Source organism: Pan troglodytes, chromosome 8 (assembly GCF_028858775.2).
Source record: "Pan troglodytes isolate AG18354 chromosome 8, NHGRI_mPanTro3-v2.0_pri, whole genome shotgun sequence".
Taxonomy (NCBI): domain Eukaryota; kingdom Metazoa; phylum Chordata; class Mammalia; order Primates; family Hominidae; genus Pan; species Pan troglodytes.
In genome coordinates, this window is record NC_072406.2 from 116,308,263 (window position 1) to 116,334,173 (window position 25,911).

Here is a 25,911-nt window from a genome sequence, read left to right on the forward strand (position 1 = left end):
GACTTACACAACGTGCTGCACGGACGATTCCGAGAGAAAGGCCTTGTGCACGACCTGAGGGGATTCCTTATCATATACGCTGATGAAGTAGACCGAGCCATCCTCCGTGCCCACGGCTGCAGAGAGGGAGGATGGACAGCAAGCCAGAACCATTGCCTGTTTAAAATAAACCCCAGATGCGTATCTCTATTGTGCCTGCTCTCCTACACGTAAGAATGCTATTATACAGTGTACTTGAAAAGCCTGCAGGATGAGAAAAGTGGCAAGTGTTGTGTGGTGGGGTCTTTCAAATTATACCCTCAACGTTCCTGAGCTGATCAACTGCATAAGATGGCACAGGAATCTGTACATCTTATTCTTTTATCCTAAAATTAGAGTAATAAAAATTAGAGAGAGATTTCTTGAAATTTAAATCATGGCTTCATTTTTATCCCTAAATGATGATGAAATGATTATGCCAATAATCTATTTAAGTGATTGTGAAACAAGTAGACCAATAATAGTGAAAAATAAGAAATTTAAAAGAAATTCTTAGCATCTTTTAAACATTTTAAAATTTTTATTTATTTATTAGCGATGGGGTCTTCCTCTGTCTTGAACTACTGGGCTCAAGTGATCCTACTGTGTCAGCCTGCCGAGTCGCTGGGATTACAGGTTCAAACCACCACACCTGGCTTTTTAAAACATTTTTATAGATCCTGAGATGCTGGTATGACTAAGGAAGACTTAAGAAAATAACTGTATCACCGGAAGATGTATTCAGTCACCAAAGAAATGCGTAACAGATTCCCATTTATCTCACAATGATTTATACAGAATATGATGTCTAAGAGAATAAATTGACTTTCATAATACTAGAGAAATCAGTATTCTTTCTCTATCAACACTTTGTAGATTGTTTTGAATAAAATCATGGAACTTAGGACTGAAAAAGAACATAAGAGATCATTTTGCAAAATAGAAAACACAGGCCAAGGAAGTCCAGCAGCTTGCCCAAGGATCCCATATATGGTGACAAACTTCAGATGAAGCACCCAGGTGTCCTGCCTTATTAGAATGCACACAGTCTCCCAATTGAGTGGGCTTTTTGTAAAATTGAAAACCTCTGTGGGAAGTGTGTGTGTATGTGTATGTGTTCCCAAAATAAAAATAATCAGCTGAAATTCTCCTTCATTCCAGGGCGATGGTGTGCTAGTCTGAAAATGTACAGCAAGGGCCAGAGGAGTCTTATGTACCCTTGCAGGTACCATCAGCGGATGCTGCTAGTGTCCAGGTATCTTGACACTGTGCTGCTGGACTGGGATCCCCCAGGACCACTGCCTGAAGGAAGGCAACACAGTCCCGGATGCAGGCAGAGAGACCTGGCATCAGCATTACTGTGTCTGGATCAATTCTCTATAGGGTAATGGTACCTGTATCCCTCCTTGCCCAAGAGGAACAAGGTATATCCTGATTATATGGGCCCCTGGGTGGGTTGTTAAACGTTTCTGTGTCTCTAATGTGTGAAAGGACATGTGATTAAATGCACTTGTAAGATCTCTCCTAGTTTACTATTTCTAATAGAAATGAATACATATAACCCTTGGTCACATAGACTATGGAGTCTTTTCATATTTCAAGTTTTCTCAGTAAGAATTTTTATCTTTACTTTTGTGGGAGAGTTTTATTTATCACATTGAATTATGTATCTTTGGCATCTTATGTAAAATATGATGCTTAGTCTTTTATAATTAAGATTTTAGTTTTATAAAAGGGAAGGACTGAAACTTCCCTGCCTAATACCAAGATCCATTTCTCAACTAGAACTGTGTAATGCAGCAAATAATATTATTTTTTAAAAAAGAAAGCATTACCATTATTTCTTGGTCCTTTTAAAATGTTATTTTATGCAAAATGCACTGTGAACATGGCAGAAATAATGGTATCACATTGTGGTAGGTGTTTTGGGCAGTGTGGTTTGCAACTCAGCATCCATACGCCCTCCTTCTGGAAAATCTCTTGAATATTCACTGAGAAACTATCCCTCCCCTATCTTCAGGGATGAGTGGAATGAGTCTAACTCCCATTTCCAAGGCTGAGTTTGTGCATTAATTATGCACTTAATTGCATTTCTCATCCCCTGTGCATATGATTAGTTCACAGATGTTATTAAGACATTGCAAGACATTTACTGAACCTTCTGGAAAGAAGAAGCATCTCTGTTCTTCCTCCTCCTACAGCAGGAATTTTTCTTCCCTCTCTGACAGTATGATGTGAGGTTGGCACCTGTGGTATCTGGGTGTACCTCAATGAAGCCTAAGATGAAACTAAAGGCATAGTGTGGAGACAGAAAGACAAGGTCCTTGGTATATCATTTAAACTGCTGGATTGAGGCACACATGAGGCCAGACAAGTTCTGTACTTTATAGTTGATTGTGCCAATAACACTTACTTTTTAATTTTTGGCTTAAGCTGGTTAGAGTGGCAACTTTCTTTCATTTCTAATTGATTTCCATTAAATGGGACCATTTAACCAATTATGGCCAAAAGGATATTTCATTTCTGAGAAAAAGCACTTACTTGCTGATTCAACAGCACCCTCTCTCCCTCCAAAAGACCTTTCAGCACTCTCTTCCTCTCCTGCCACACAGCACAGAGGAAGTATTCTTTGGTGGAACCCCCATCAGCCTGGCTCCCTGAGAGACTGTGCAAGAGGGACCCCTGCCAATCCACAATGAACTTATGGCATGAGTAAGATATAAACTACTGGGGTTTCAAAAACAACTGCCACCACAGAAAAACTTATTGTTTTCTATAACCAATATTGTATGCTATGGTTCCACTCTTGGGGCTGTGGCATATACTTTACACACAAGGATTACTGTAAATCTAGAAGGCAAAAATGCAGTGAGGCTTCTGTAACAAGTATTTCTACAGACTATTGACATGTGAATATGAAAAGGTAGATTGGATTAGAATTCAATATTTTTTTAAAATCCATTTATCAAGTATACTTACTAGGGTATTCAGATAAATCTTGCTTACACAAGCACAATCCTCCAGCCACCAAACACAAATTTCCCCTGAATGTGTAAGTGTCTGTAAAAAAAGAAAAACAAAAACTCTACATGGAAAATAAGACTTTCCTATGGAAGCATGTTCTACCTCCCTTTCCAGTGTGTCGATGATTTAGTATAAAATTTCATTTTACTTACGTGGATTATAAATACTTATTTTATCATTTCAACGCCAATGCTTTGTTTCTGAATATTAACTATTATCTTTAATGCAATTTAATACATAACTAATTAGTATTAGAAAAGTAAAATAAAGACTTTTCATGTAACATATTAAAGATAAAAGTTGCTTATAAAAATCAGTAAAACTATTGCCTAATGAACAAATGTAGAAATAGGAAACTATACATTGTTCTTTTTTAAATTACTAGAACTTATCTTTTTAGAGCAGTTTTAGGATTACACAAAAATTGAGCAGAAAGTACAGAGTTCTCCTTCACCTTCCCCTCCACACACCTACTACCCTACTATTAACATCTTGCATTAGTGTGGTACATTTGTTACAACTGAAGAGCCAATATTGACATATTATTATTGACTCCTTAGACTGAATTAATGTATTATACATGGCAACTATTTCATTTTCAACCTCAGGTGGTGCTGCTGCATTACCTGGAAAAAAAAGATACTAAATAAATACTAACAGTTTACTTAGTGCTGATGACTCATTAGCAATGAATGTGTTTTAAAAACGTGTTAAAGCCTGGCTTGCAGAGCTTGGGTGGTGAAAACCAAAAGATGGCTCCTAAGATCTCAATTGTGTTGGCTGTTTTCAGAAGATGATATTATGAAGTCACAATATGAGGGTATCATTCTAACCGGGGGGTAGATTTGAAGATGGAAGTGTCTGGCATCTCCACCACAGTCTTCAAGGACAGCCTCTGCCTCCTATTCGCATTGCTTTGCCCATGAACTTTCAAAGTTACCCAATAACATATAAATAGGGATTTAAATCTTGCAACATCATCGTATCTTTAGTCCTACTGTGACACAGTAAAATATTCTTTACCATGAAGTATTGGGTTCCAGGTGTGATAAAGTCAATTGCCTGAAATTTCCCATCACAAGCATCTAGGACTTTATTTAAGGTTGGCTCCTTACCAAAAGTGTAGATATAAACAGATCCCTGATAAACATACAAAAGAAAAGAAACACATTGTAATTGTTGTGTATATAGCTCAACAAATATTTATTAAATGCCTACTGTAACCAAGGCTCTATGTGGAAACAGAATATGGGAAATCACAGATCAACTCAGTAAGACCTTGACCCTGAAGGGCTTAAAATCCAGACACTTGATTTGTTTATTGATTGATTGGTTGATTCATTCATTCATTCACTTATTCATCATTTTATTTTATTTTAATTAATTAATTTTTGAGACAAAGTCTTGCTATTGTTGCCCAGGTTGGAGTGCAATGGCACAACCTCAGCTCACTGCAACTTCCACCTCCCAGGTTCAAGCAATTCTCCTGCCTCAGCCTCCTGAGTAGCTGGGATTACAGGCATGCGCCACCACGCCCGGCTAATTTTGTATTCTTACTAGAGACAGGGTTTCAACATGTTGGTCAGGCTGGTTTCAAACTCCTGACCTCAGGTGATCCGCCCACCTCGGCCTCCCAAAGTGCTGGGATGACAGGTGTAAGCCACTGTGCCTGGCCTCATAAATAACCATAAGACTTTCTTCTTCAATTCCAGACATTCGTTTTTTATTTTTAATTTTTTAAAATTTCATTCTTTTGTGTGTGTGTGACTGAGTCTCCCTCTGTCGCCCAGGCTGGAGTGCAATGGCGGAATCTTGGCTCACTGCAATGTCTGCCTCCTGGGTTCAAGAGATTCTCCTGCCTCAGCCTCCTGAGTAGCTGGGATTACAGGTGCCCGCCACTGTGCTCAGCTAATTTTTGTATTTTTACTAGAGACGGGGTTTCACCATGTTGGCCAGGCCAGTCTCAAACTCCTGACCTCAAGTAATCCCCCCTCCTCGACCTCCCAAAGTGCTGGGATTATAGGCATGAGCCACCACGCCTGGTCTCCCAGACATTTATTTTTTAATTTACAAAACATAACAAAACATTTTTTCCTGTTTCAAAAATAATATCTATTTATGTAGAAAATTTGGAAAATGTGGAAAACCCAAAAAGTTGTTAAGATGTACTAAATCCTACCACATGCTAAATATAATGGAAGGAACACTAAACATTTAAACAAGCCTTTGTAGAAATAGTTGAGGTATGGCTGAAGCTGTCACTTTATGCCTATTATTTTCAGCTCCCAAACTCACCTCTAAAAAAAAATCTGTTCTGTAATGAATGCATCTCTACCAAGTAGCTGGTAATATAATATGGTCACTTAACCAGCAATAAGAAGTCTGCTTTCAACTAATCACAAGTTCTTCACGTTTACTTGAGTTAAACATAAATATTTCTGGTGTTATTTATCTAAAAAAATATGACTTTATAGGAGTTCAAAATTTGGTAGATATTTACTAATTTTATCTTTCTTTCATTTATTCAATAAATATTAAGTGGATACACAGCTCCAGTCACTGCTTTAGATGCTGGGGTTACAGCAGAGGATAAAACAGACAAAATCCCCTGCCCTCACGGAACTTACCTTCTGCTGGGAGATTCAGACAATAAATAATATAACCAAATAAAATATACTGTAAGTTAAACAGTGATAATTGTAAGAAGAAAAAGAAAATATAACAGAGAAGGAGAACATTATATAGCAAAATAAGAGGGTGAAATTTTAAAGTGCATGTTTAAGAAAGACTTCAGTGAGAAGGTGTGGCAGGCCAGGTCTCACTAACAGCTGAACAGGCAGGCCTCCATGACAACTGTTTCAGCAATGACTGAGTGGTTAAGTTAAATATTAAAAGCTAATAGAGCCAGTGCCCTTACACAAACGCTTGAATGTAACAAAACCCCGCCAAGAGTTTTGCCTAGGCCTTTCCTGGGCCTTGAAGCATGACAAGATAACGAAGGAATTCTCAACAGGACCCACTTAGAATTAAATAAGTTTTATTGGGGGGTCTGAAGAAAATCCCCAGACCTCCACAAACAAGCTTTATTGGGGGTCTAAGGAACTCCCCAAACCTCCATGATTTAGCAGGAGACAAAATAAGGGTAATCATACCTGGCACTTGAACCCATCTAGATTAAGTAAATTTACTGAGGCTCCAGAGGAAGGTCTTCAGGACTCAGGCCTTAGTTATATATTAGAAGTTAATCACTTACGTCTTTAGATGAATGCACACTTGCACATAGACATATAGCTTAGAAGGTATATAAGCTCTGGAAAGCTTTGTAATATTGAGTTGGTCCAGTGATATTTTCCCAGCCTTCTCCCTGTACCCGGTTACAGAAATAAACTCCCTTCTTTCCCAGTTCATCTGCATCTCGTTATTGGGCCAGGAGAACAAACAGCCCAACCCTCAGTTCGGTCCGGGAACAAAGGTAACTTTAGAGAAAAGACTTGAAGGTTCATGCCTGTAATCCCGGCACTTTGGGAGGCTGAGGTGGGCAGATCACTTGAGGCCAAGAGTTTGAGACCAGCCTGGCCAATGTGGTGAAACCCCATCTTTACTAAGAATACAAAAATTTAGCTGGGCATGGTGGCGCACACCTGTAGTCCCAGCTACTCAGAAGGCTGAGGCATAAGAATCACTTGAACCTGGGAGGTGGAGGTTGCAGTGAGCCCAGATCGCACCACTGTACTCCAGCCTGGGCGACAGAGCAAGACTCTGTCTCAAAAAAAAAAAAAAAAAAAAAAAAAAAAGACCCAAAGGAAATGAGGAAACTATCCATGTAGATTCTGTGGGAAGAGCATTCCAGACAGAGGGAAAAGCCAGTACAAAGACTCTGAGGGAGAAGCATGTCTGGCAGATTCAAGGAAACAGCATGATGGCCAGTGTGGCTGGAGCAGGATGGACAAGAGTTCACAGTAGTAGCAGATAAGGCCAGAGGTGGGGATTGGAGTCCACGTCATGAAGGGCCTTTAAAAACATAGTAAGGATTTTGGCTTTTTCTCAGAATGACAGGAAATCACTGGAGGGCTTTGCCTAGTAGAGAAAAATGCTTTGCTCACCTTGGCTGCTATGTTGAGAATACATTGTTTATTCTATCATGTAATGAAAGAAGTGTATTAAAATGTTCCATTAATATCAATGCTTTGTTTCTCCTTGTCACTCTGTCATGCTTTGTTTTAAATCTCTAAGGCTATGCTATTAGGTACATACATATTTTAAGTATTCATATATTCCTGGTAAATTTAATATTTTATTATTCTGAAATAAGCCCATTTATCTTTAGTAATGATTTTTACCTTAAAGCCTAATTTGTCTAATGTTAATATATTTCCACTGGTTTTCTTTTGGTTAATGTTTACATATCTTTTTCCATCTTTTTATATTTGGGTTTAAACAAAGATTTTAATTTATGCTTTTTGTTTATCTCAATTGTTTTGCATTTTATTTTCTTTCTCTTTTTTACCTTGTTTTGGGTTAAACTTTTTTTTACATTTCACTTTCTCTAGTTTGGAAATTTCATCTACTGTTCCTATTCTTTTAGTGGTTACCTTAGAAGTTGTAACATGTGTACCTAATTTATCAACATCAAAAGTTACTTTAAGCTTTATTCTCCTCCTGGGTTATATGAGATCCTTGGAACACTTTATTCTATATACCCTGCTCTGCGCGCCCCCCCCCCAACTTATATTATTGTTATTTGGGATTTTAGTTCAATATTATTTTTAAACCTACTTTCACATTTTTTTTTGCTGTTGTATGCAGTGTTCATTTACTGTACATCTTCTACAATGTGTCATTCTCCACCTATTACTACTGCTCTTTATTTTTGTTGCATCATAGACCTTCCCACCTGGGATCATTTTCCTCTGCCTGAAGTAAATTCTTTAGAATTTTCTCTAGTGATAGTCAGCTGCTGACACACTCAGCTTTGGAGTGTCTAAAATGTCTTTTTTCACCCGCATACTGAAAAGATGTTTTCATTGGGTATAGAATTCTAGGTGGTAATTATTTTCTTTCATTACATCAGGGGTCATCAAACTTTTTCTATAAATAGGCTGACAGTAAATATGTTAGGCTTTGCAAACCATGTAGTCTCTGCCACAACTATTTAATGCTGCCATAGTGGTGTGAAAGAAGCCATAAACAATACGTTAGTGGGTGTGGCTATGTTCCAATAAAATCTTATTTGAAAAACATGCAGCAGGCTAGTTTTGCCCCATGGAGCCACAATTTGCTGAACCCTGCACTACATTGAAGATATTATTCCACTATTTCTTACATTATTGCCACAGAGAAGTCAGCTATTAGTCTAATTGAAATTCCTTAGAAATAATCTGTCTTTTCTCCGACTGCTTTTAAAATTTTCTCTGTCTTTGGTTTTCAACAGTTTCACTTTGGTAAGTCTAAGTGTGGATATCATTTTATGTATTCTGTTTGGGATTCACTGGACCTCTTAAATCTGTAAATTCATGTCTTTAAGCAATTCTGGGAAATCCCCAGTCAATATCTCTTTAATTATTGCCTCTGTCCCACTTTCTCCTCTCTGGACTCTAATCAAACATATGTTAGATCTTTTCACTGTATTGTTCTTATCTCTTATGTTCCCTTCTGTATTTCCTACCCTTTTGCTTTTCTAGTGTCATTCTGAATAACTTCTGATCTATCTTCGAATTCATTTATTCTCTCTTTGGCTATGTCCAACCTTTTGTCAGACATGTTCATTTAATTTTTACTTTGCTAGTGTATTTTTCTTCTTTAGAAGTTCTATTTGGGTCTTTCCTCCTTCTTTTATGATATCTTTTTCCTAGTTTCCTATTCTCCATAGATATTTTAAGTTAGTCATTTATTTATTAAAACATAAGTTAGCATAGTTTTTTTTTTTTAAAAAAAACTTCTGGTAATTATCAGAAACAAAAGTCTTTCCATACTTAAATTTAAGTTTCTTTCAGGCAGAAAGTCATTGAATTTTGTTTGCAATTCATCTAAAATGATTGTCTAACAATATAAATATCTGCTAATCTTGATGTCTGAAGATCATTCCATTAATTAGGAATCTTCCTAGCAGTATAATTGAAGTAAATGTTTGTTTTAATCTTGCAATAATTCATTTTTCTTCTTCTCTTATAGAACACACATTTTCTTTGGAGAACAACCTATGCCCCAATCTCAGTTCTCATTTAAGTGGGTTGATTCTACCCAGCATCCAAGGCTATGCATTTGACTTAGGCCTGGCCAATCAGAGTTTAGGATTCCTATGGTGCAAGTGATTGACCCGGGGTAGACACGTGATTCAGTCAGTCCAATGAGTCTAGATTCCAAGATTTTTTTTCTAGCTGGTATCTTTCCACCAGGGACATCAAGCAGGCAGAAATATAAGCTAGAGCTACATATAACTGTTAACACCATAAGCGGAGAGTCTGCATGGAAATGGAGGCAGCAGAGAGGAAACAGAGCCAAGAGATGGAAAAAAACAAGGCTTGGTGGCATCATGGTAGCTCTTTTATTCAGATTCACTCCTTGCCCTTTCAGTTACATGCACAAAAATAAACCAATAGCTCTTTGTAATTTAGGCCTTTTAAATTGGGTATTTTTTCATTTACAACCTAGAGTCTTGACAAGTAGAGTACCACTGTGCAGCATACTCTGCTCCTCATTCCTGTCATGTAATGATGATAATAATACTATCTGAAAATCACATATCAAGAAATTACCATCCAACATACCTTGTCTGTTTGAATCAGCAACATTGTATAATTGGGAGAAAATGCCATATGTTCTACAGGTCTTTCAATCTCAAGAAAATCCTCGATCATGTAACTTCTATCTTTAATAATAAAAGAATACACAAAGCCATCCTAGAGATGAGTGAGATAAACATAGAAAATCAGTCTTAGTCAATGCATAGTATACTTGCCTCATCAGACAAGCTAAGGCTTATTGATTACTTCTACTGCTTATTTGGAATCATCATCTATGTTTGCATAGATGCACTGTCCTCTCATCTTTATTTAGACAACTTTTAACTATGTTCCCTGGTCAAGCTTCAGTTTGATCTCTTTTGTGATGCATTTTTCAATTACCTAAAATTTTACTGACCTCCCCTTTTTTTGAGTTTCTCTAGTATCCCTCTTCTTACTACATTCTTCACTGCACAGGAGGTAGGAAAAATGAAGTAGAGTTTGTGTGGCTTGTGTATAGCAGTTTCTTTCCTTCAAAGGACACTAGCCCTCCTGTATGCTCTTTAATCATTATTATGTGCATTTCTTATCTCCCTAAATGACCCAAGGGTAGGCAGTGTGCCTTTTATTCCCTTCGGATCCTCTTTTTCTGTTCCTCACACAGTAGTAGAACATGGCAAGTATCCGATAGAAACGGGTTGGTTGGTTGGCTGGTTGTGAATATATTTAGGTTAATTTTATTATTCTCAAGAGGAATTTGAGTTATTTTTACAATAGTGAAAACACTCTGAGGAAATTTATTTATCATTTTCTAGATTAGATCTGTTATAACTAAGCATGGGGACTTTAGATGGCTGGGTTCAAATGCTTGGGCCCTGGAAGGGAAAGCAGGCAAGGTGCTTTTTTTGAGCTCATCTCCATTCTCCATCACTCACCAGAGCAAATGCTATAATAATTCCTTTAAAGGGGGTTAAACAAACATCAAGGGTGGTCTTGAAGAGGACAAGAGTCATAAAAGGCACAAATGCTGACTAAATGGAGGAGGAGGAGGGGATAGTCCACTGCAAGGTTGGGGGAGCTAAGTGTAGGTGTATGTGCTCCAGATGGCTTCCTGAGGGTAAAATGTCTCTCACCCTGATGTCACTGCCTAGCTACCCTCAAGGTCCTGGAGATGTCATCTGTGGCAGTGAAATAGACTATGCTAACATCTGGGATAGTTACAACTAGACCTATGTTTTAGTGTAGGTCAGTTCCACACCTTAGCATTGTTTACATTGATTACAATGGCATGGAAAAACATGGTCTGGGCCAGGCGCAGTGGCTCACGCCTGTAATCCCAGCATTTTGGGAGGCCGAGGCCAGCGGATCATGAGGTCAGGAGATCAAGACCATCCTGCATAACACGGTGAAACCCCGTCTCTACTAAAAATACAATAATTAGCGGGGCGTGGTGGTGGGCACCTGTAGTCCCAGCTACTCGGGAGGCTGAGGCAGGAGAATGGCGTGAACCCGGGAGTTGGAGCTTGCAGTGAGCCGAGATCGCGCCACTGTACTCCAGCCTGGGAGACAGAGCGAGACTCCGTCTCAAAAAAAAAAAAAAAAAGAAAAGAAAAAGAAAAATATGGTCTGACCCCTTTTATTACTTACTGAGGCTGAGTTCTAATAAATGACAGCAAAGACTTTGGAGTTTGATACACCTATGTTCAAGCCCTAACTCTTCCAGTTACTTGCTGGTGAACTCTGTAAGATTAGATTCCTTGTCTGTAAAAGGAGGATGTCAATAGTTCTATTTGATAAGGTTGTTGTAAGGACCTATAAGATAATACAAGTAAAGTACTTAGCTTGGTGCCTGGCACAAAGCAAGCACCAAGTAAATGGAGGCTATTAATACTGATTCAAATATCAACAATAACATTATGATACATGTAAGTTAAATGGGCATTCACAAGAGTCTAAGCTGCAGCTTAGACAAAGGATTCCAAATTCGTGTCTGATAAGCTAATACATTAAGTGTAGAAATGAGCGTGGAATTGGGTTACAGATATTAGGTATTTTTTCATTGCGGAAGGGCAATGGATTTTTAAATTCTATTTGTGTTTGTTTGCAGTAATATATGGTAGTTCATTATATCGTCCCCTCTATTTTCTATAGATTTGAAGCTATTCATAATAAATCCTTTTTAATAGTACCCAAAGAGGAAACCATTTTAATTAATAATGTGACAGATCTGACATCCTAAAATATGGCTCATAATAGTAAATGGCAACAAATGGGAATTGTGAATTTTCTTTAAACCAATTAATTTGAAAAAAAGAATACATTACAATTCCAGAAGCCAGCACGCCCTCCTTCTGATATACCAAGGTTACTGGACTGATAAAATTTCTTCTGTCTTCTGGAAAAGAAAAACAAGGTAAAGCAGGTGACGTAATTCAAAGTACAATGTAACAATGAATAATAAAAGCTACTTTTACTGATGTAAATCTTATAAGTTGTTTTTGAATTCTCTATCATCAGATCTATGTAACTAACATAGATGCTAGATTAGAGAGAGGAGCAAGGCTGGAGGGTATAGTAGGAGTAAAGGGAAGAGAGAAAGGGAGTTGGGAGGGAAGTGAAACCTCATGGCCTCAGTTTTACAGGGAAAGTGAGTCAGAGAATAGGAAAAAAGGCAGATGAGGGACAATGCAATGGGGAAAACTTGCTGGAGGGGGTGGTATTTGAGCTGGGCATTGGCAGATTCAGAGACAGTAAGTGCCAAGGGAATGGGCTAGAGGCATGTCTGTGAAATGGTGAAAATAAATGACTGGCTCAGAAAACTCATACCAGGGCATAGTTGGAAATAATATTAATGGAGTAGGTAGGATCAGATTAGGGAGAGCGTGAAATCAAGGCAGAGCAGTTCTTGAGCTGGGTGTTAAAAGTGGCCTTCAAAGAGGCAATTTGACAGAGATAAGCTGCATAGTTTGGGTCAGATGTAGATTAAGGTCAGTGAAGTCCATCCTAAGGTTGTTACAGAAATCAAGGTGTGAAATAGTAAGAGCAATTGAAATAGAGAGTGCTTTGGACAGGTTTGAGGAGCTTGTCTTGGCAAGGCCCCCTCCTCCCAGGGTCTACATCTACTGCTCAATGAGTGGACAGTGGCTCCTGTGGCCCAGGCCCAACCATGGCCACAGCTGATAGGGTCAGGAATAGACACTATATCTAGGGCAGAATAGATCAGGTTATCTTTCAAATTCTAGCTGAGCAATATGGCAGGGTGTGGTGGCTCCTGCCTGTAATCCCAGCACTTTGGGAGGCCAAGGCAGGCAGATCACTTGAGGTCAGGAGTTCAAGATCAGCCGGGCCAACATGACGAAACCCCATCTCTACTAAAAATACAAAAATTAGCCAGGCGTGGTAGTGTGTGCCTATAATTCCAGGTACTTGGGAGGCTGAGACACGAGATCGCTTGAACCCAGGAGGCGGAGGTTGCAGTGAGCCAAGATTGCACCACTGCATCCTAGCCTGGGTGACAGAATGAGACTCTGTCTAAAAAAAAAAAACAAAAAAACAACACCTCTAACCGAGCAATAGAAAGGTAATTTTCCAGATGGCTTTTGGGCTTAACAGATGATCAGCCTGGAGAAAAGGGTTGGGGTGGGGGCAGGAAAGGGTATGATTAGCAGACTAAGCAGAATGGGCATATGTATAGAAAAGGATACAGCACAGTAGCCAAGAACTTGGACTCTGAGGTATTATTGCCTGGGTTCAGGTGTCAGCTCCACAGTTTACGTGGACTGGGCCATGTTTCCTAACATATCTCTTCTGTATCGTGGAGATTAAGGTGTCTCTCCTCATAATGTTGTTCTGAGGATTACATGAAATATGCATATAAAGTGATGGTAGAATGCCAACAGCACAGTAACAGCCAGAGGATTAAGAAGAAGGAGGATTCAAAGATGTCTCCAAGAAAGAGAAAAATAGCGAAAACCAAAAAAACCAACACCCATGGCTATACAGGAATATAAAGTAGGACAGTTTCTTACCCAATGGCGATTCCTCTTCTATCTTATTAAGTACAGTCACTTGCAAGGTGTTTCCATTAATCATTAAAAGATGACCCTCTTCACAGCCAATGTACAAGTCACTTGTTGGAGTCCAGCAATGCATAGTCGGGTGAAGCAAAGGATATAGATCATCTTTCGGCTTCAGGGAGAGAATAAAACCTTGTGTTAAGAAAACAATCACGGCTAAAAGCCTGAGAAATACTCACCAGAACAACTGACAAAAAGGAACCATACTTAACCCCATAGACGCAGAAAACATAGGAACATTGAGCATTCATCATAATAATTTTTTTTAAGGACAGACTGACTTTAATTTGTTATTTGTACCTTTCATGCCCTCATAGCCTTAGATAATTAGAAAATAAATAGTTGGGTAACAATCTGGTCACCCAGTGGATCAAGAAAAAGGCAAACCACCTTTCCCACTCCAAAAAATTAAACTGCTGCTGAATAGTGACACTTCTGTGGTGTCTGATTGAGATTTGACTCATAAGGAAGAGAGTTATTCACCGTTATCACCATTATTGAAAAGTTTCCTGAGTTTTTTTTTATGACATCTAACCTTAAACTATAAATCACAAAGATAGACTTAACTGGAATGACAATAGGATCAAAATCTTAAACGAAACAACAACAACAAAACACCATGTCTCTCATTTGCACAATACCAGTGAATCTGTGTGTATAAAACAAAATGTGAAGATTAAAATTTGAAATTTTCTGGCCTTGGTATGTTAAACTAGTATTGTATGTGGCTTTTTTTTCTTTAAGACAAACCTGGGCTTGTCTTCCTATTACTTTTTCATCAATTAATATATTTGATGACATTTAAAAATGAATGTGAGTATATGGATTATGTAAGCAGAAACAATAGTTTATAATTCTGAGATATTTAAAAATAAAGGGTACCAGTAGTGTTTAGAAATGTTTGTTGATAATATCATCTCCTTTTTCAGTCCTCTAGAATCAGAAATCATTTTGATCACATGATGACAAAACATGAAAAATTGCAGTCCAATTTAATCCTGCTTTAGAAAATGTAAAAATCCATATATATTTCAAAATATTTGAGTTTCTAAAAGAGATTCCTATTTAGCAACATCTGTTTGAAAAAATTAAAAAGGTAGATGGAAAAAAGAAATTAGACACTTGAGATAAAGTTCATGATCTTGGATCCAATTTCTGCCCAGATAACATCTGCCTTTGATTTCCCCCATGCTACGACTTAAAACTGGATACATTTCTAATGCCCTAAATAAGTTGTGTAATGTGACTCAGGGCTATTTAAAGGCCTGTAATGTACCCTTCTGGCATTAGCTATGAATAGATAATGGGATTATTTGATGTTTGTAATTTTTTAAAAGTCCACAACTTATCCATTTTTAAGACCTTATACAGATCGAGTCATTATTGATTCCCTTGCCATTGGTACCCAGGTCACAAGAAATGACATTGAAGGAGGGAATAGAATCAAGACATTTGAGATCTATTTTTGGTTATGCTTTCACTCATTGTACAGACATTAATTAATGTTTTAAACATTTTCCTCACTTTATTTTGCTACAAAATGAAAAAGTAAACTACTGGGAAAATGTCTAACTTAAATACAAAATATATGGCTTTATTAATAATCCATGAATGATTTAGGGTTGTCAAACTATAATATTACATTTCTGCTTTCAGAAAAATTTAAAATACACTGAGTGCACAAGTCCTAGGAAATAAAGATGTCTGCCCAGACAATATATCCACATAGCAAAACTGCAGGCGTACCCCTTAAATTTATACAAATAAAAAAGGTTTTAAAATAAAGATGTCTATTATGAGCATTTTAAAATAATAACTCCACATTTGAGTATTTAAAGAAGGCATTTCATAGCATTTCTCAAATGACAAGGACAATTGCCTGAATTTTAAATGTTTTATGCAGAGTTCGTTATGTTTGTACAAAATGTGAAATATAAGGGCTCCTACACATATTTTCTGCCCAGAAAAACCCAATTTGAGAGAGTAGAAATTTAGGGGCTCTGGCACCAAATACTAAACATAGAAAAATTTGAGTTGCAAACCTTGATGGCTGATCTCTTTGTTCCTCCTTTGCTGCCCCACTGTGGCTGAATGCAGTTATATCTCCAAGGCTGAGACCTGTGCTATAAAAGGAACTACAGTATCCACAGGGGATGGGTTCCAGGACCCCCCACTGATACCAAAATCTGTGGATGCTCCAGTTCCTTACATAAAATGGCATAGTATTTCCATATAACCTACATACATCCCCCTGTAAATTTTTTCTTTATTTTTAATTATTTTATTTTATTTTTTCTCCCATATACTTTTAAGTCATCTCTAGGTTACTTATAATACCTAATACAATGTAAATGTTTTATAAATAGTTGTTATACTATATTGTTTAGGAAATAACGAGAAGAAATAAAAGTGTGTATATATTCAGTACAGATGCAACCATACAACTTTTTTTCTGAATATTTTTGATCTGCAGTGGGTTGAATACACAGAAGTGGAACCCACGAATGCAGGAGATTGACTATAATCTCTTTCCATAATTTAAAAAGGTGAATCATTGACATTCATTAGAGGAAATATTAAGGGCATGTAACCCTTTCTCTTGCTTGCCACAGAGATTTTTGAATGAACTAATCTTCACACTGAATTATTTTTATTTTAGTTTATTTTAGTTTAGCTTAGTTAAGTTTTTGAGATGGAGTCTCGCTGTCACCCAGGCTGGAGTGCAATGGTGCAATCTTGGCTCACTGCAACCTCCGCCTCCCGGCTTCAAGTGATTCTCCCACCTCAGCCTCCCGAGTAGCTGGGATTGCAGGCATCTGCCATCATGCCCAGCTAATTTTTAACACAAGGGTAAAGCATAGCAGGTTCAAGAGGGCCAAAAAAGTGGAGCTTCTCCCTTCATCCCAAAGGTCTTGCAGGTGCTGCCCTCTGTTCCCTGCCTGTCTCTTGAATAGCACCCCACACCTCACTTCCACTTCATTTATCATGCTCCAGCCATATGCATCTTTTCTCAGTTCCTTACACATACCAAGTTCTCTTTTTCCCTTAGGGCCTTGCACATGCAGGTCCTTCCACGTGAAACACTCTTTTTTTTTTTTTTTTTTTTTGAGACGGAGTCTCGCTCTGTCGCCCAGGCTGGAGTGCAGTGGCGCGATCTCGACTCACTGCAAGTTCTGCCTCCCGGGTTCTCACCATTCTCCTGCCTCAGCCTCCCAAGTAGCTGGGATTACAGGCGTCCGCCACCATGCCCGGCTAATTTTTTTGTATTTTTAGTAGAGACAGGGTTTCACTGTGTTAACCAGGATGGTCTCGATCTCCTGACCTCGTGATCCACCCGTCTCGGCCTCCCAAAGGAAACACTCTTTATCCTGCTTGTAACATGAGTAATGCCTCCTTGTCCTTCAAATCTTAGCTTAAGTGTCATCTCCCCAGAGGCCTTCCTTAACCAGCCCATCCCATCCTTGCTGCCCTGTCTCCATTTATTCTGTTGTAATAATTACCACATTTTGTAATGATTCAATATATCATTGCAAAATGTGGTAATTATTACAAAAGAACAATACTCTTTACTTTTGTTGTTGTAGTTCTGTCTCCCTGACAAGAATGTAAGCTCCATGAGAATTACATGGAGCCTGCTTGGCCACCATGCGAATCCCATTGCTTAAAACAGTGTCTGCTCCATAGAAGAAACTTGATAAATCTCTGTTGAATGAGTAAATGAATGAATGAATGGGTGTGTAACACCTGGCAAACTCCCTTTTGAAACTTTCTTCTGCTGTTTCCTACGGCCTTGTTCCTCCCTCCCGGGTTTGCTCCTACTTCTGTGACTGCGCCTTCTCAGAATTCCTTTCGCCCCTGAGTTCAGCAGTCAGCTGGCTCTGGCTCTCTTTTCTTCCCTTGCACCCTTTCTCTCTTTGCTCATCACATCCCCTCAGTGCTCCCACTGTCCTATCTGTGAGAATGACACTGACAGTCCCACCTCTCCTCCCTAACACTAGGTCCACTTTCCCAACTTCTGCCCAGCATCTCCACCTAGGTGTCTTCCCTGCACCCCAAACTGAGTATGCCCAAAATGGAAATCACACCTGGGCCCCCTGTCTCTGTTAGCAATGCCGTCATCATCCCAGTCATCCAAACTCAAAACTCCAGAGTCTTCATCTCTCACAGTCTCTGTGGCTAATCTATATTAAAAACCAAGATGATCCTCTGTATCCTGCATTTCTCATGGGATGGTTATGCCAATCAAATGAGATCAGGCTTCCTAGACCTCAACCCATTAGGCAAACAGGAAGAGGTGCCAGGTAATTACCCGGAAAGTCTCTGCCTCTTCGCCTACCAGCCCGGCAATGGATGACAGTGGCAGCACGGGTCCATAGATGAGATCTTTCGGCAACGACTGGGGGAAAACGACATCTGTTTCATTAAAAAATGACCCATCTTCTAGAGGTAATTTCACCGACCTGTAGACAAAAGAGGCATCAGAACAATGAGATGAACAGAAACTTCCTATTGATGCAACCACTGCATATCAGTTTAAGTGAGGTGGGGAGGTATTATAACTTGCAAAAATCAAATAAGAAGATAAAAGCCAAATGATAGATTTAAAAATATATAACAGGTTGTAAAAAGACAAGTTACACAGTTTTAAATTAAGTACTGAGGGATTATAAAAATTTTTGAAAGTTAATATCTAAAGCAGGAGTTGTAAATTTGAATACTGGATGAGGGTCGGGCAGGTGATATGTGACTGGTGAGGATAGTGGAAAATGGGAAAATATTTGTCCTTCCTCAAGGTGGCAGGGACCACTCAGTTCAAGCCAAGAGGGTTGTTGACATGTGAGAATTTTGATTCCAAAATTTCAAGAGAATACTATAACCTGGATATTTATGAGAAATCTCTTAAACTTTAAATGTTGGCAACTAATTCAAATGAAAAACACTGTAGACTAAAATAAATATATATTTAAACATATATTCAGGCTGTATTCAGCTACTTTTATAATCTCTGATATTGAGTTCATTTTCAAATTTATCATATATCTACTTTTAATTTATAATATGGTTATAAAGGTTAATTTAGAGAATTTGTGGTTTCATGCATTAAATTCAAAACTTCCTTGCCTAGATTTTATAAATGATAAACAATTTTGAAAAGCAATCACATAAAAACAGCACCTACTACTCAAATGTAAGGCTGAAGTGTGTTTGAATCCTGCTTGCTTTGTGAACTAGGACAATCCACTCGTTTTATCTCCCATTTTATTTGCTTACAGAAAAGTCACAACTCAGTATTCAGAACTTGAGTAGAACGTTTGAGGGAGGCAAAGGGAGAAAAGGGTGTGATAAATTACTTGCCTGCCCTCACAAGGATCTGATAGAGATATCACCCACTTTTATTAAAAGGTGCAGTGTTGTCAGCTCTCACTAGAGACAGATTTGGCTATTCAATGGGTTACTGTGAAAAAGAAGTTGAGACATAAAGAGCACTGAGCAGAAAGGCTTCTCTTAAGGCTCTCCATTTCAAAAGCTTTATTTACTAGCTTTAGATTCTCTTAAGGTGATTTATCAAAATTGCAGTTTCAAGGGAATACTTTTGAGATCTCTTAAAAATCAAGAGATCCAACATCTCTTCAACTTTGACTTCACGGAGTACACTGAAAATGGTCAGCTCAGTAGCACCTTGAGTCTCCGAGCTCTTTCTCAACAAAAGCACCCATTATCACCACGGCATTTGTCACAGAATTTCTCTTTGACCCAGTTCTATTTAAACAGGTAACTCCATGGCTCCACTATACACAACTACCCTTTTGCTTGCGGATAATGTGTCTGAATGTATAATCTGCATATTTTTTTTTTTTAGATGGAATCTTGCTCTGTCCCCAGGCTGGAGTGTAGTGGCACGATCTCGGCTCACTGCAACCTCCACCTCTCGGGTTCAAGTGATTCTCCTGTCTCAGCCTCCCGAGTAGCTGGGACTACAAGCATGCGCCACCATGCCCGGCTAATTTTTTGTATTTTTAGTAGAGACGGGGTTTCGCCGTGTTAGCCAGGATGGTCTCGATCTCCTGACCTCGTGATCCGCCCGCCTCGGCCTCCCAGATTGCTGGGACTACAGGCGTGAGCCACTGCACTCGGCCAATCTGCATACTTTCTATATCTAACCATTTCTTATTTTTGAAATTCCAGTAGGGCATCCGAGTAATAGCAAAAGTCTTAACTCTCCTTTTTATACAACAGGCATGTTTTAAAATAGTAAGGACAAATAAAATTTTAGAAAATTAGATCATGTTGGAAAAAGCTCTCAGAGAACTTAATATTTTAAATAAATTAATTGGGAAACAAGTCATAGAGAATTCTTTTGAAATGCAAACAACCACTCCAAGGTAATCACGCATGTAGAAAGATGTTATAACAAGATAAGCTGAACGTATGTGTGTGTGTGTGTGTGTGTATGCATATATATGTATGTATAAAGCCACTTAATTCATCACATTGACCCAATCACATTACACGAATGCAAACAAAGACCACCATGTTGCTACTGTTGTAACAAAGGCTCCTACCTTGCTCTGAAACAATGCTCCTGGTTACTTCTTTCAATGGTCCACACGCTCACTGTACTTGGACTTGATAAGCACAGCTGGCGCCAGTTCATGGGGTTAAAAGACATTTGGTTCACATCCATTCCAGGCTGTGATTTCCTACACAAAATGATACTCGATTCCCAGTTCCTTAGAGAAAAATAGCATTTGATGAAAAAAAGTTCATTTGAATTTCATGTATTTAGAACATTTATCTATTTTTTAATTTACATAAATTGGGATATAATTTATGATACAATTTATATAATCAATGACCTTAATGTCAAATTTATAAATAATTATGCTTATCATTGTATTGTATCCTAAGAAAGCAAAAAAACTATGTTTTAAAAACACTATACTGTCATATGCTATACCAAGGCTATTTTATCTTCTTTAATAATTTTGCAATTTAACACAGCCAAACCTAGAAAATGAAATATATCATCACATTTGCTACAAAACAAGTGTAAGTGCCTGAATCTGTAAGTACTACATGTGAGTACTCCATATGGATCTGGGGGTACTGTTCTCATCGATGCCAATTGATCATTTATTGAGTTTTTAAAATTAAAGTGGTGCCAGGCGCGGTGGCTCACGCCTGTAATCCCAGCACTTTGGGAGGCCAAAGCGGGTGGATCACGAGGTCAGGAGTTCAAGACCAGTCTGGCCAATATGGTGAAACCTGTCTCTACTAAAAATACAAAAATTAGCTGGGTATGGTGGCACACGCCTGTAATCCCAGCTACTTGGGAGGCTGAGGCAGGAGCATCGCTTGAACCTGGGAGGCGGAGGTTGCAGTGAGCCAAGATTGTGCCACTGCACTCCAGCCTGGGCAACAGAGCAAGACTCCATCTCAAAAATAAATAAATAAATAAATAAATAAATAAATAAATAAATAAATAAAGTGGTGTATTTTAAAATGGATTTATTCATTTACCCATTTAAGAGAATATCCTGAACTCCTACCATGAACAAAGTCCCTTGCTAGATGAAGGAAAAGAAAAAAATTAAATGTGAGCTATGCCCTCAAATGAGGGGCCAGAACTCCATTCAGAGTTGTGATTAGGAAACTGGAGCTAATATTGATTGAGCTTAGCTTGTCTTTCACTCCCTCCTGCCCTCATCCTTCATTCCCTATCACAAATGCCCTGCCCATCACATCAACCACACTCTTGCTGGAATCTCTGGTTCCCTTGATCCTTTGACTTTTTGCATCAGGTACCTGGCAAAGACCGTCATCCCTGGATGGAGACAACTGAAAGCCTGGGCTGCTAGAGACATGGGAACAAAGACTACAGGACTGTGCATGGCAGTGACACCATAAACTTGTGGTTGCCACCCCCCACCAGACCCTCAATAGGATCTCCAGTCCTGCTAATGTTTCTCTGGCCAGTTCTCTCTCTCTCATTCTCTAAAATGCGCATTTAAAATATTCTCCCCTCTCCTGAAACCTCTAGCCCCTCTACTCCCTTCTCAATCTCAGTAAATGGCTTTGATTCCCATGAATAAAATAGAGGCCATCAGCTGAGAATTCTTGCTCTCAAGTATAACTACCCATTTGGGTCTGCATGGTTCTCTCCGCCTCCTCTCCCCTTACAATGGAAGGTGTGTCCTTCCTCCTACCTAAGGCCAATTCCACCACCTGTGCTCTGGGTCCCACAGTCTTGCCTTCTTAGGGACATTGGTTTACTCAGGATAACTGCATCTTCCAACTCTCCCTCTCACCTGACTTCTTCCTGCCAACACACAAGTGCTCATCCATACCATCCTCAAAAGAAGCCTTCCCTCAGTCTTACCTTTCTATGTCTCTCCCCTCTCCTCAGAGTCAAACTTTTTGAGCAAGTTGTTCTAAAGTCACCGCCATGGCTTCCTCAGCTACACTCTCCTCATCCCAGGATATCTGCATCCTGTCACCACCATTCCATTGACATAGCTATATCCACAGATACCTGCCTTCATCCTAAATCCAAAAGGCACTTCTCAGTCATTGCCTAACTTTACCTCTGCAGAACTGGGCACTGTTCACCACAACCACCTTCTGGAATCACTCTTAGACTCTCTGTCACACACCTCTTATGGGACACCACAGATCCTCTCAATTGTGTCTGGGCCCTTGACCCCGTCTTCTGCCTCGCTGACTCAGTGGCTGTCCAACTGTGTGTGCACTTTGACTAACTTCATGTAGGCACACCCCACCTGTGCCTCGCCTCACACCCACTTCACACGCCCAGTGGCTTCACTGGGACTTCACTGGGGCTCCTGGGGACAATCACGACAAACCTGAAAGTGTGAAGGAATTACCACCCTGTGCAGTGAAGCTTCAATCGATGGGATACAGGAGTTGGTGGATAAATTCTCATCTCCTCCTCTCCCCTTCCCCACCCACAGTCTGTCACTGCCTGAGGACTGTCCTGATTCACAGCAGTTCATAGAACCTCTCAGAAGACCACCTTTGAGATAGAGTAACCAGTTGCACTCGGTACCAAGTGCTGGCCAGCAAGGTAATACGCCCTCATACTGGCTCTCCTGCCCTGGGATCACACACCCTGCTAAAGATGGGATGCATGAGCTCTTGCCTCAGCCTCTGCTTTCCGAGGAACCCAGGCTGAGGCACATTCTGGAACCCTCCCTGCCTAGTGTCCTTCCTCCTTTCATAGCTACTCCTATGAGTCTCCTAGGTGGGTCCCTTCCATTGATATTCCTCAAGGTTCCACCCTAGGCTCTTCTTGAGGTGTTCTTACTTATATTTCACACTTTGGCTATCCATTGACTTAATTATTCCCAAATGTTTATCTCCAGCCCTCTCTCCTGAGCACCAGTCCTGGATATCTGTGGCAAGGGCATGTGTCCCTCAGCATTTATTCTCCATTTCTCCCTCTGAGTAACAGAACCCTCTGAATATTAGCCAGGCACATATGGCCACTCACAATGAGGACCTAATATTACCTAGCCACCCTTGAAGCTGGCTGTGGCTTATGGCCGAGCCAGTCAATGAATGTTAGTGGCAGTCATGTGTGCACCTTCCAAGCCTTGCATTTTCTTTCTTTCTTTCTTTTTCTTTTCTTTTCTTTCTTTCTTTCTTTTTGAAATATCATTACTTTAGTGTTCCAGGCATTTTAAATATTCATACAATTTCCTTATTTCAGCAGTCATTTCCTCTCCAGTATAGATTTTGTGTCCAGGATCAGAGCCATGTACATCACTGAATTTTCTCTACAGCACTCGCATGCTACATAGGACCCACTCCGGCACCCATGTCTTTGCTAGTAGAGCCTCTCACCACACCCGCAAGAGGGCTGGACCTTCCGTTGCTTGACATAGCCTCCACTGCGAATGAAAACACACTTTGTAGCTTCGATCCCGGTACATTTCCAGCACTCCCAGGTGTTCCATGTATGTGGCAATCATCCTGCAGAGCTAGTGATACATCAGGTCAGCAGGTACCTATGCCAGCACCTGCTCCACTATATCATACAGATGCTGAGGCACTTAAGTGTTCTGGGTAAAATGGAGTTCATAATTGCCATAGGAGTTGAGTGTGGAGGAAGGGGACTTTCTCTCAATAATTAATACCCTTAATACAAATTTAGCAGATTTATAATTTCAGGTCTGTTTACATTTGTTGTCAAAGCTTCATAAACTATTTACATAAATGAAAGCATGTTCGAGTTTCTAAATGCCGCTATGACAAGCAAACAGAGAAACTGCTTAGACAACACTTGCTTGCGCCATAAATACATATGGCAACATCTGGTCATTCTTAAAGAAATGCTTGTGTTTCCAAGGCCGGGCACAGTGGCTCACGCCTGTAATCCCAGCACTTTGGGAGGCTGAGGCGGGTGGATCATGAGGTCAGGAGATTGAGACCATCCTGGCTAACACGGTGAAACCCCGTCTCTACTAAAAATACAAAAAATTAGCTGGGCGTGGTGGCGGGTGCCTGTAGTCCCAGCTACTCGGGAGGCTGAGGCAGGAGAATGGCGTGAACCCGGGAGGCGGAGGTTGCAGTGAGCCGAGATCGCACCACTGCACTCCAGCTTGGGTGACAGAGTGAGACTCTGTCTCAAAAAAAAAAAAAAAAAAAAAAAAGGAAAAAAAAAAAGAAATGCTTGTGTTTCCAAAAAGAATTTTTTTTCAAGTCATAAGCCTTATGCAATTCTTCCAAGGTAATAATGTGTTTGTCCTTCCTTCTCAAGCAGTGGTTCAAGGCATCTCAAGGCACATTGCTCTCTGAGGTTCTGATTTAACTGGCCGAGGGGAGAGGGGAAGAGTGGGCACTAACATTTTTTAAAAGCTTCACAAGTCATTCCAGCATGTAGTCAGTGTTGAGAACCTTGGTACTAAAGGCTCTTGCATCTTCCTACTGTCACTTGTCCTCACCAAAAGCCCTTGAGGTAGTCCCTGGGTCAGGCAATGATCTCTTTCATGCAAGCCCTGCATTTCAACAGAAGGTTTGTGCCCTTCCCCTCATCCTTTTCCCTCCCCATTGGCTCCCAAAATACACCGGTGGTTTAGGGTTCCTCTGCTGTTCCTAGGGTGTTGCCCTCATCTCTACTATTTAACCCATTATAGACCAGAGATGAGAGAAACACCCTAGGAACAGCCGAGCAGCATGACAGCGGGAGACTGGACGCTGACCCCGAGGAGCCACCACACCATCCACAGCTGCTCGTGCCCAGACAACTGCATGTGAGAGAAGGAAACACGTGTTGGTGATTTGGGTTTCTGTGACCACAAATGAACCTAAGTCCTAACTGATATATCAGCTGCCAACTAGACATCTCTGTTTGTTCATCTCAAGCACTCTCAGTTCAGTTTGTCTCCCAGCTCATCTTCCCCCATTGCCTCCCCTAAATTCCCTGCCCCCAAGCCCTCAATATCTCTCTGAATAGCATCAGAGTGTCCCTAAGTTGCCCAAGTCACACGCAACTCTGGATATAACCCTAGACCCATCCCTCTTCCTCAGCATGACACCCAACATTTAGTCAGTTACAAGTCTCATGATGCTACCTCCTAAACACCTCCCAAATAGTTTCACTTCCCTCCATCCCTACTCCCACCCTAGTCCATGACACAGTCATCTCTCACCTGGACCACCACAGCCTCCTAATTGATGTTCATGCCTTGTTTCCTTCCAATATACCTTCCACAGTACGAAAGTATTGGAGATACTTTCATTGGAAATAATTGGCTGAAAGGAATCTTCTTAAATGCAGATATAATTGTGTCACATCCCTGCTAAAACCCTTTAGTAGCTCCCCACTGCCTTTAGGATAAAGAATTTGTCCATTAGCATAGCTTATATGGATTGTGAGTATCCTTCCCAGTATGCCTAGGAGAAACCCAGTTTAGGCTAAAGTGCCCTGCATTCATCAGCAACACCCTCTTTCACTCTCAAAAGCATCCTGATTTGGATGATAAACCACATGGTCACCTACATATAGGGCTGCTCATAAGCTCACCTCTGACTGTCCCTCCAAGCTTGCC

At 39.9% G+C, this 25,911-nt stretch overlaps 1 protein-coding gene and 1 non-coding gene across 36 annotated transcripts in view; both read right to left on the reverse strand.

The window, feature by feature from the left end:
• Nucleotides 1–25,911, reverse strand: part of CFAP43 (cilia and flagella associated protein 43) — a 102,557-nt gene that overhangs the window by 64,025 nt on the left and 12,621 nt on the right. For 23 of the 35 annotated variants that reach the window (XR_010146718.1, XR_010146716.1, XR_010146717.1 and 20 more), the window contains 8 exons: nucleotides 20,404–20,571; nucleotides 18,150–18,300; nucleotides 13,793–13,952; nucleotides 12,089–12,159; nucleotides 9,810–9,941; nucleotides 4,066–4,182; nucleotides 2,998–3,078; nucleotides 8–156 (listed from right to left, as the gene is read on the reverse strand). Coding sequence is in view for 31 of the 35 variants with exons in the window: in XM_054660517.2 (XP_054516492.2) it covers nucleotides 8–156; nucleotides 2,998–3,078; nucleotides 4,066–4,182; nucleotides 9,810–9,941; nucleotides 12,089–12,159; nucleotides 13,793–13,952; nucleotides 18,150–18,300; nucleotides 20,404–20,571 (1,029 nt within the window). In the remaining 4 variants the exon portion in view is untranslated. The remainder of the gene's footprint in view (nucleotides 1–7; nucleotides 157–2,997; nucleotides 3,079–4,065; nucleotides 4,183–9,809; nucleotides 9,942–12,088; nucleotides 12,160–13,792; nucleotides 13,953–18,149; nucleotides 18,301–20,403; nucleotides 20,572–25,911) is intronic. The other 12 variants (XM_054660520.2, XM_054660515.2, XM_054660516.2 and 9 more) reach the window with 1 other exon arrangement.
• On the reverse strand, nucleotides 24,941–25,034 carry MIR609 (microRNA mir-609). The gene has a single exon (NR_035939.1). It is a non-coding gene; the product is annotated as a microRNA mir-609 (primary transcript).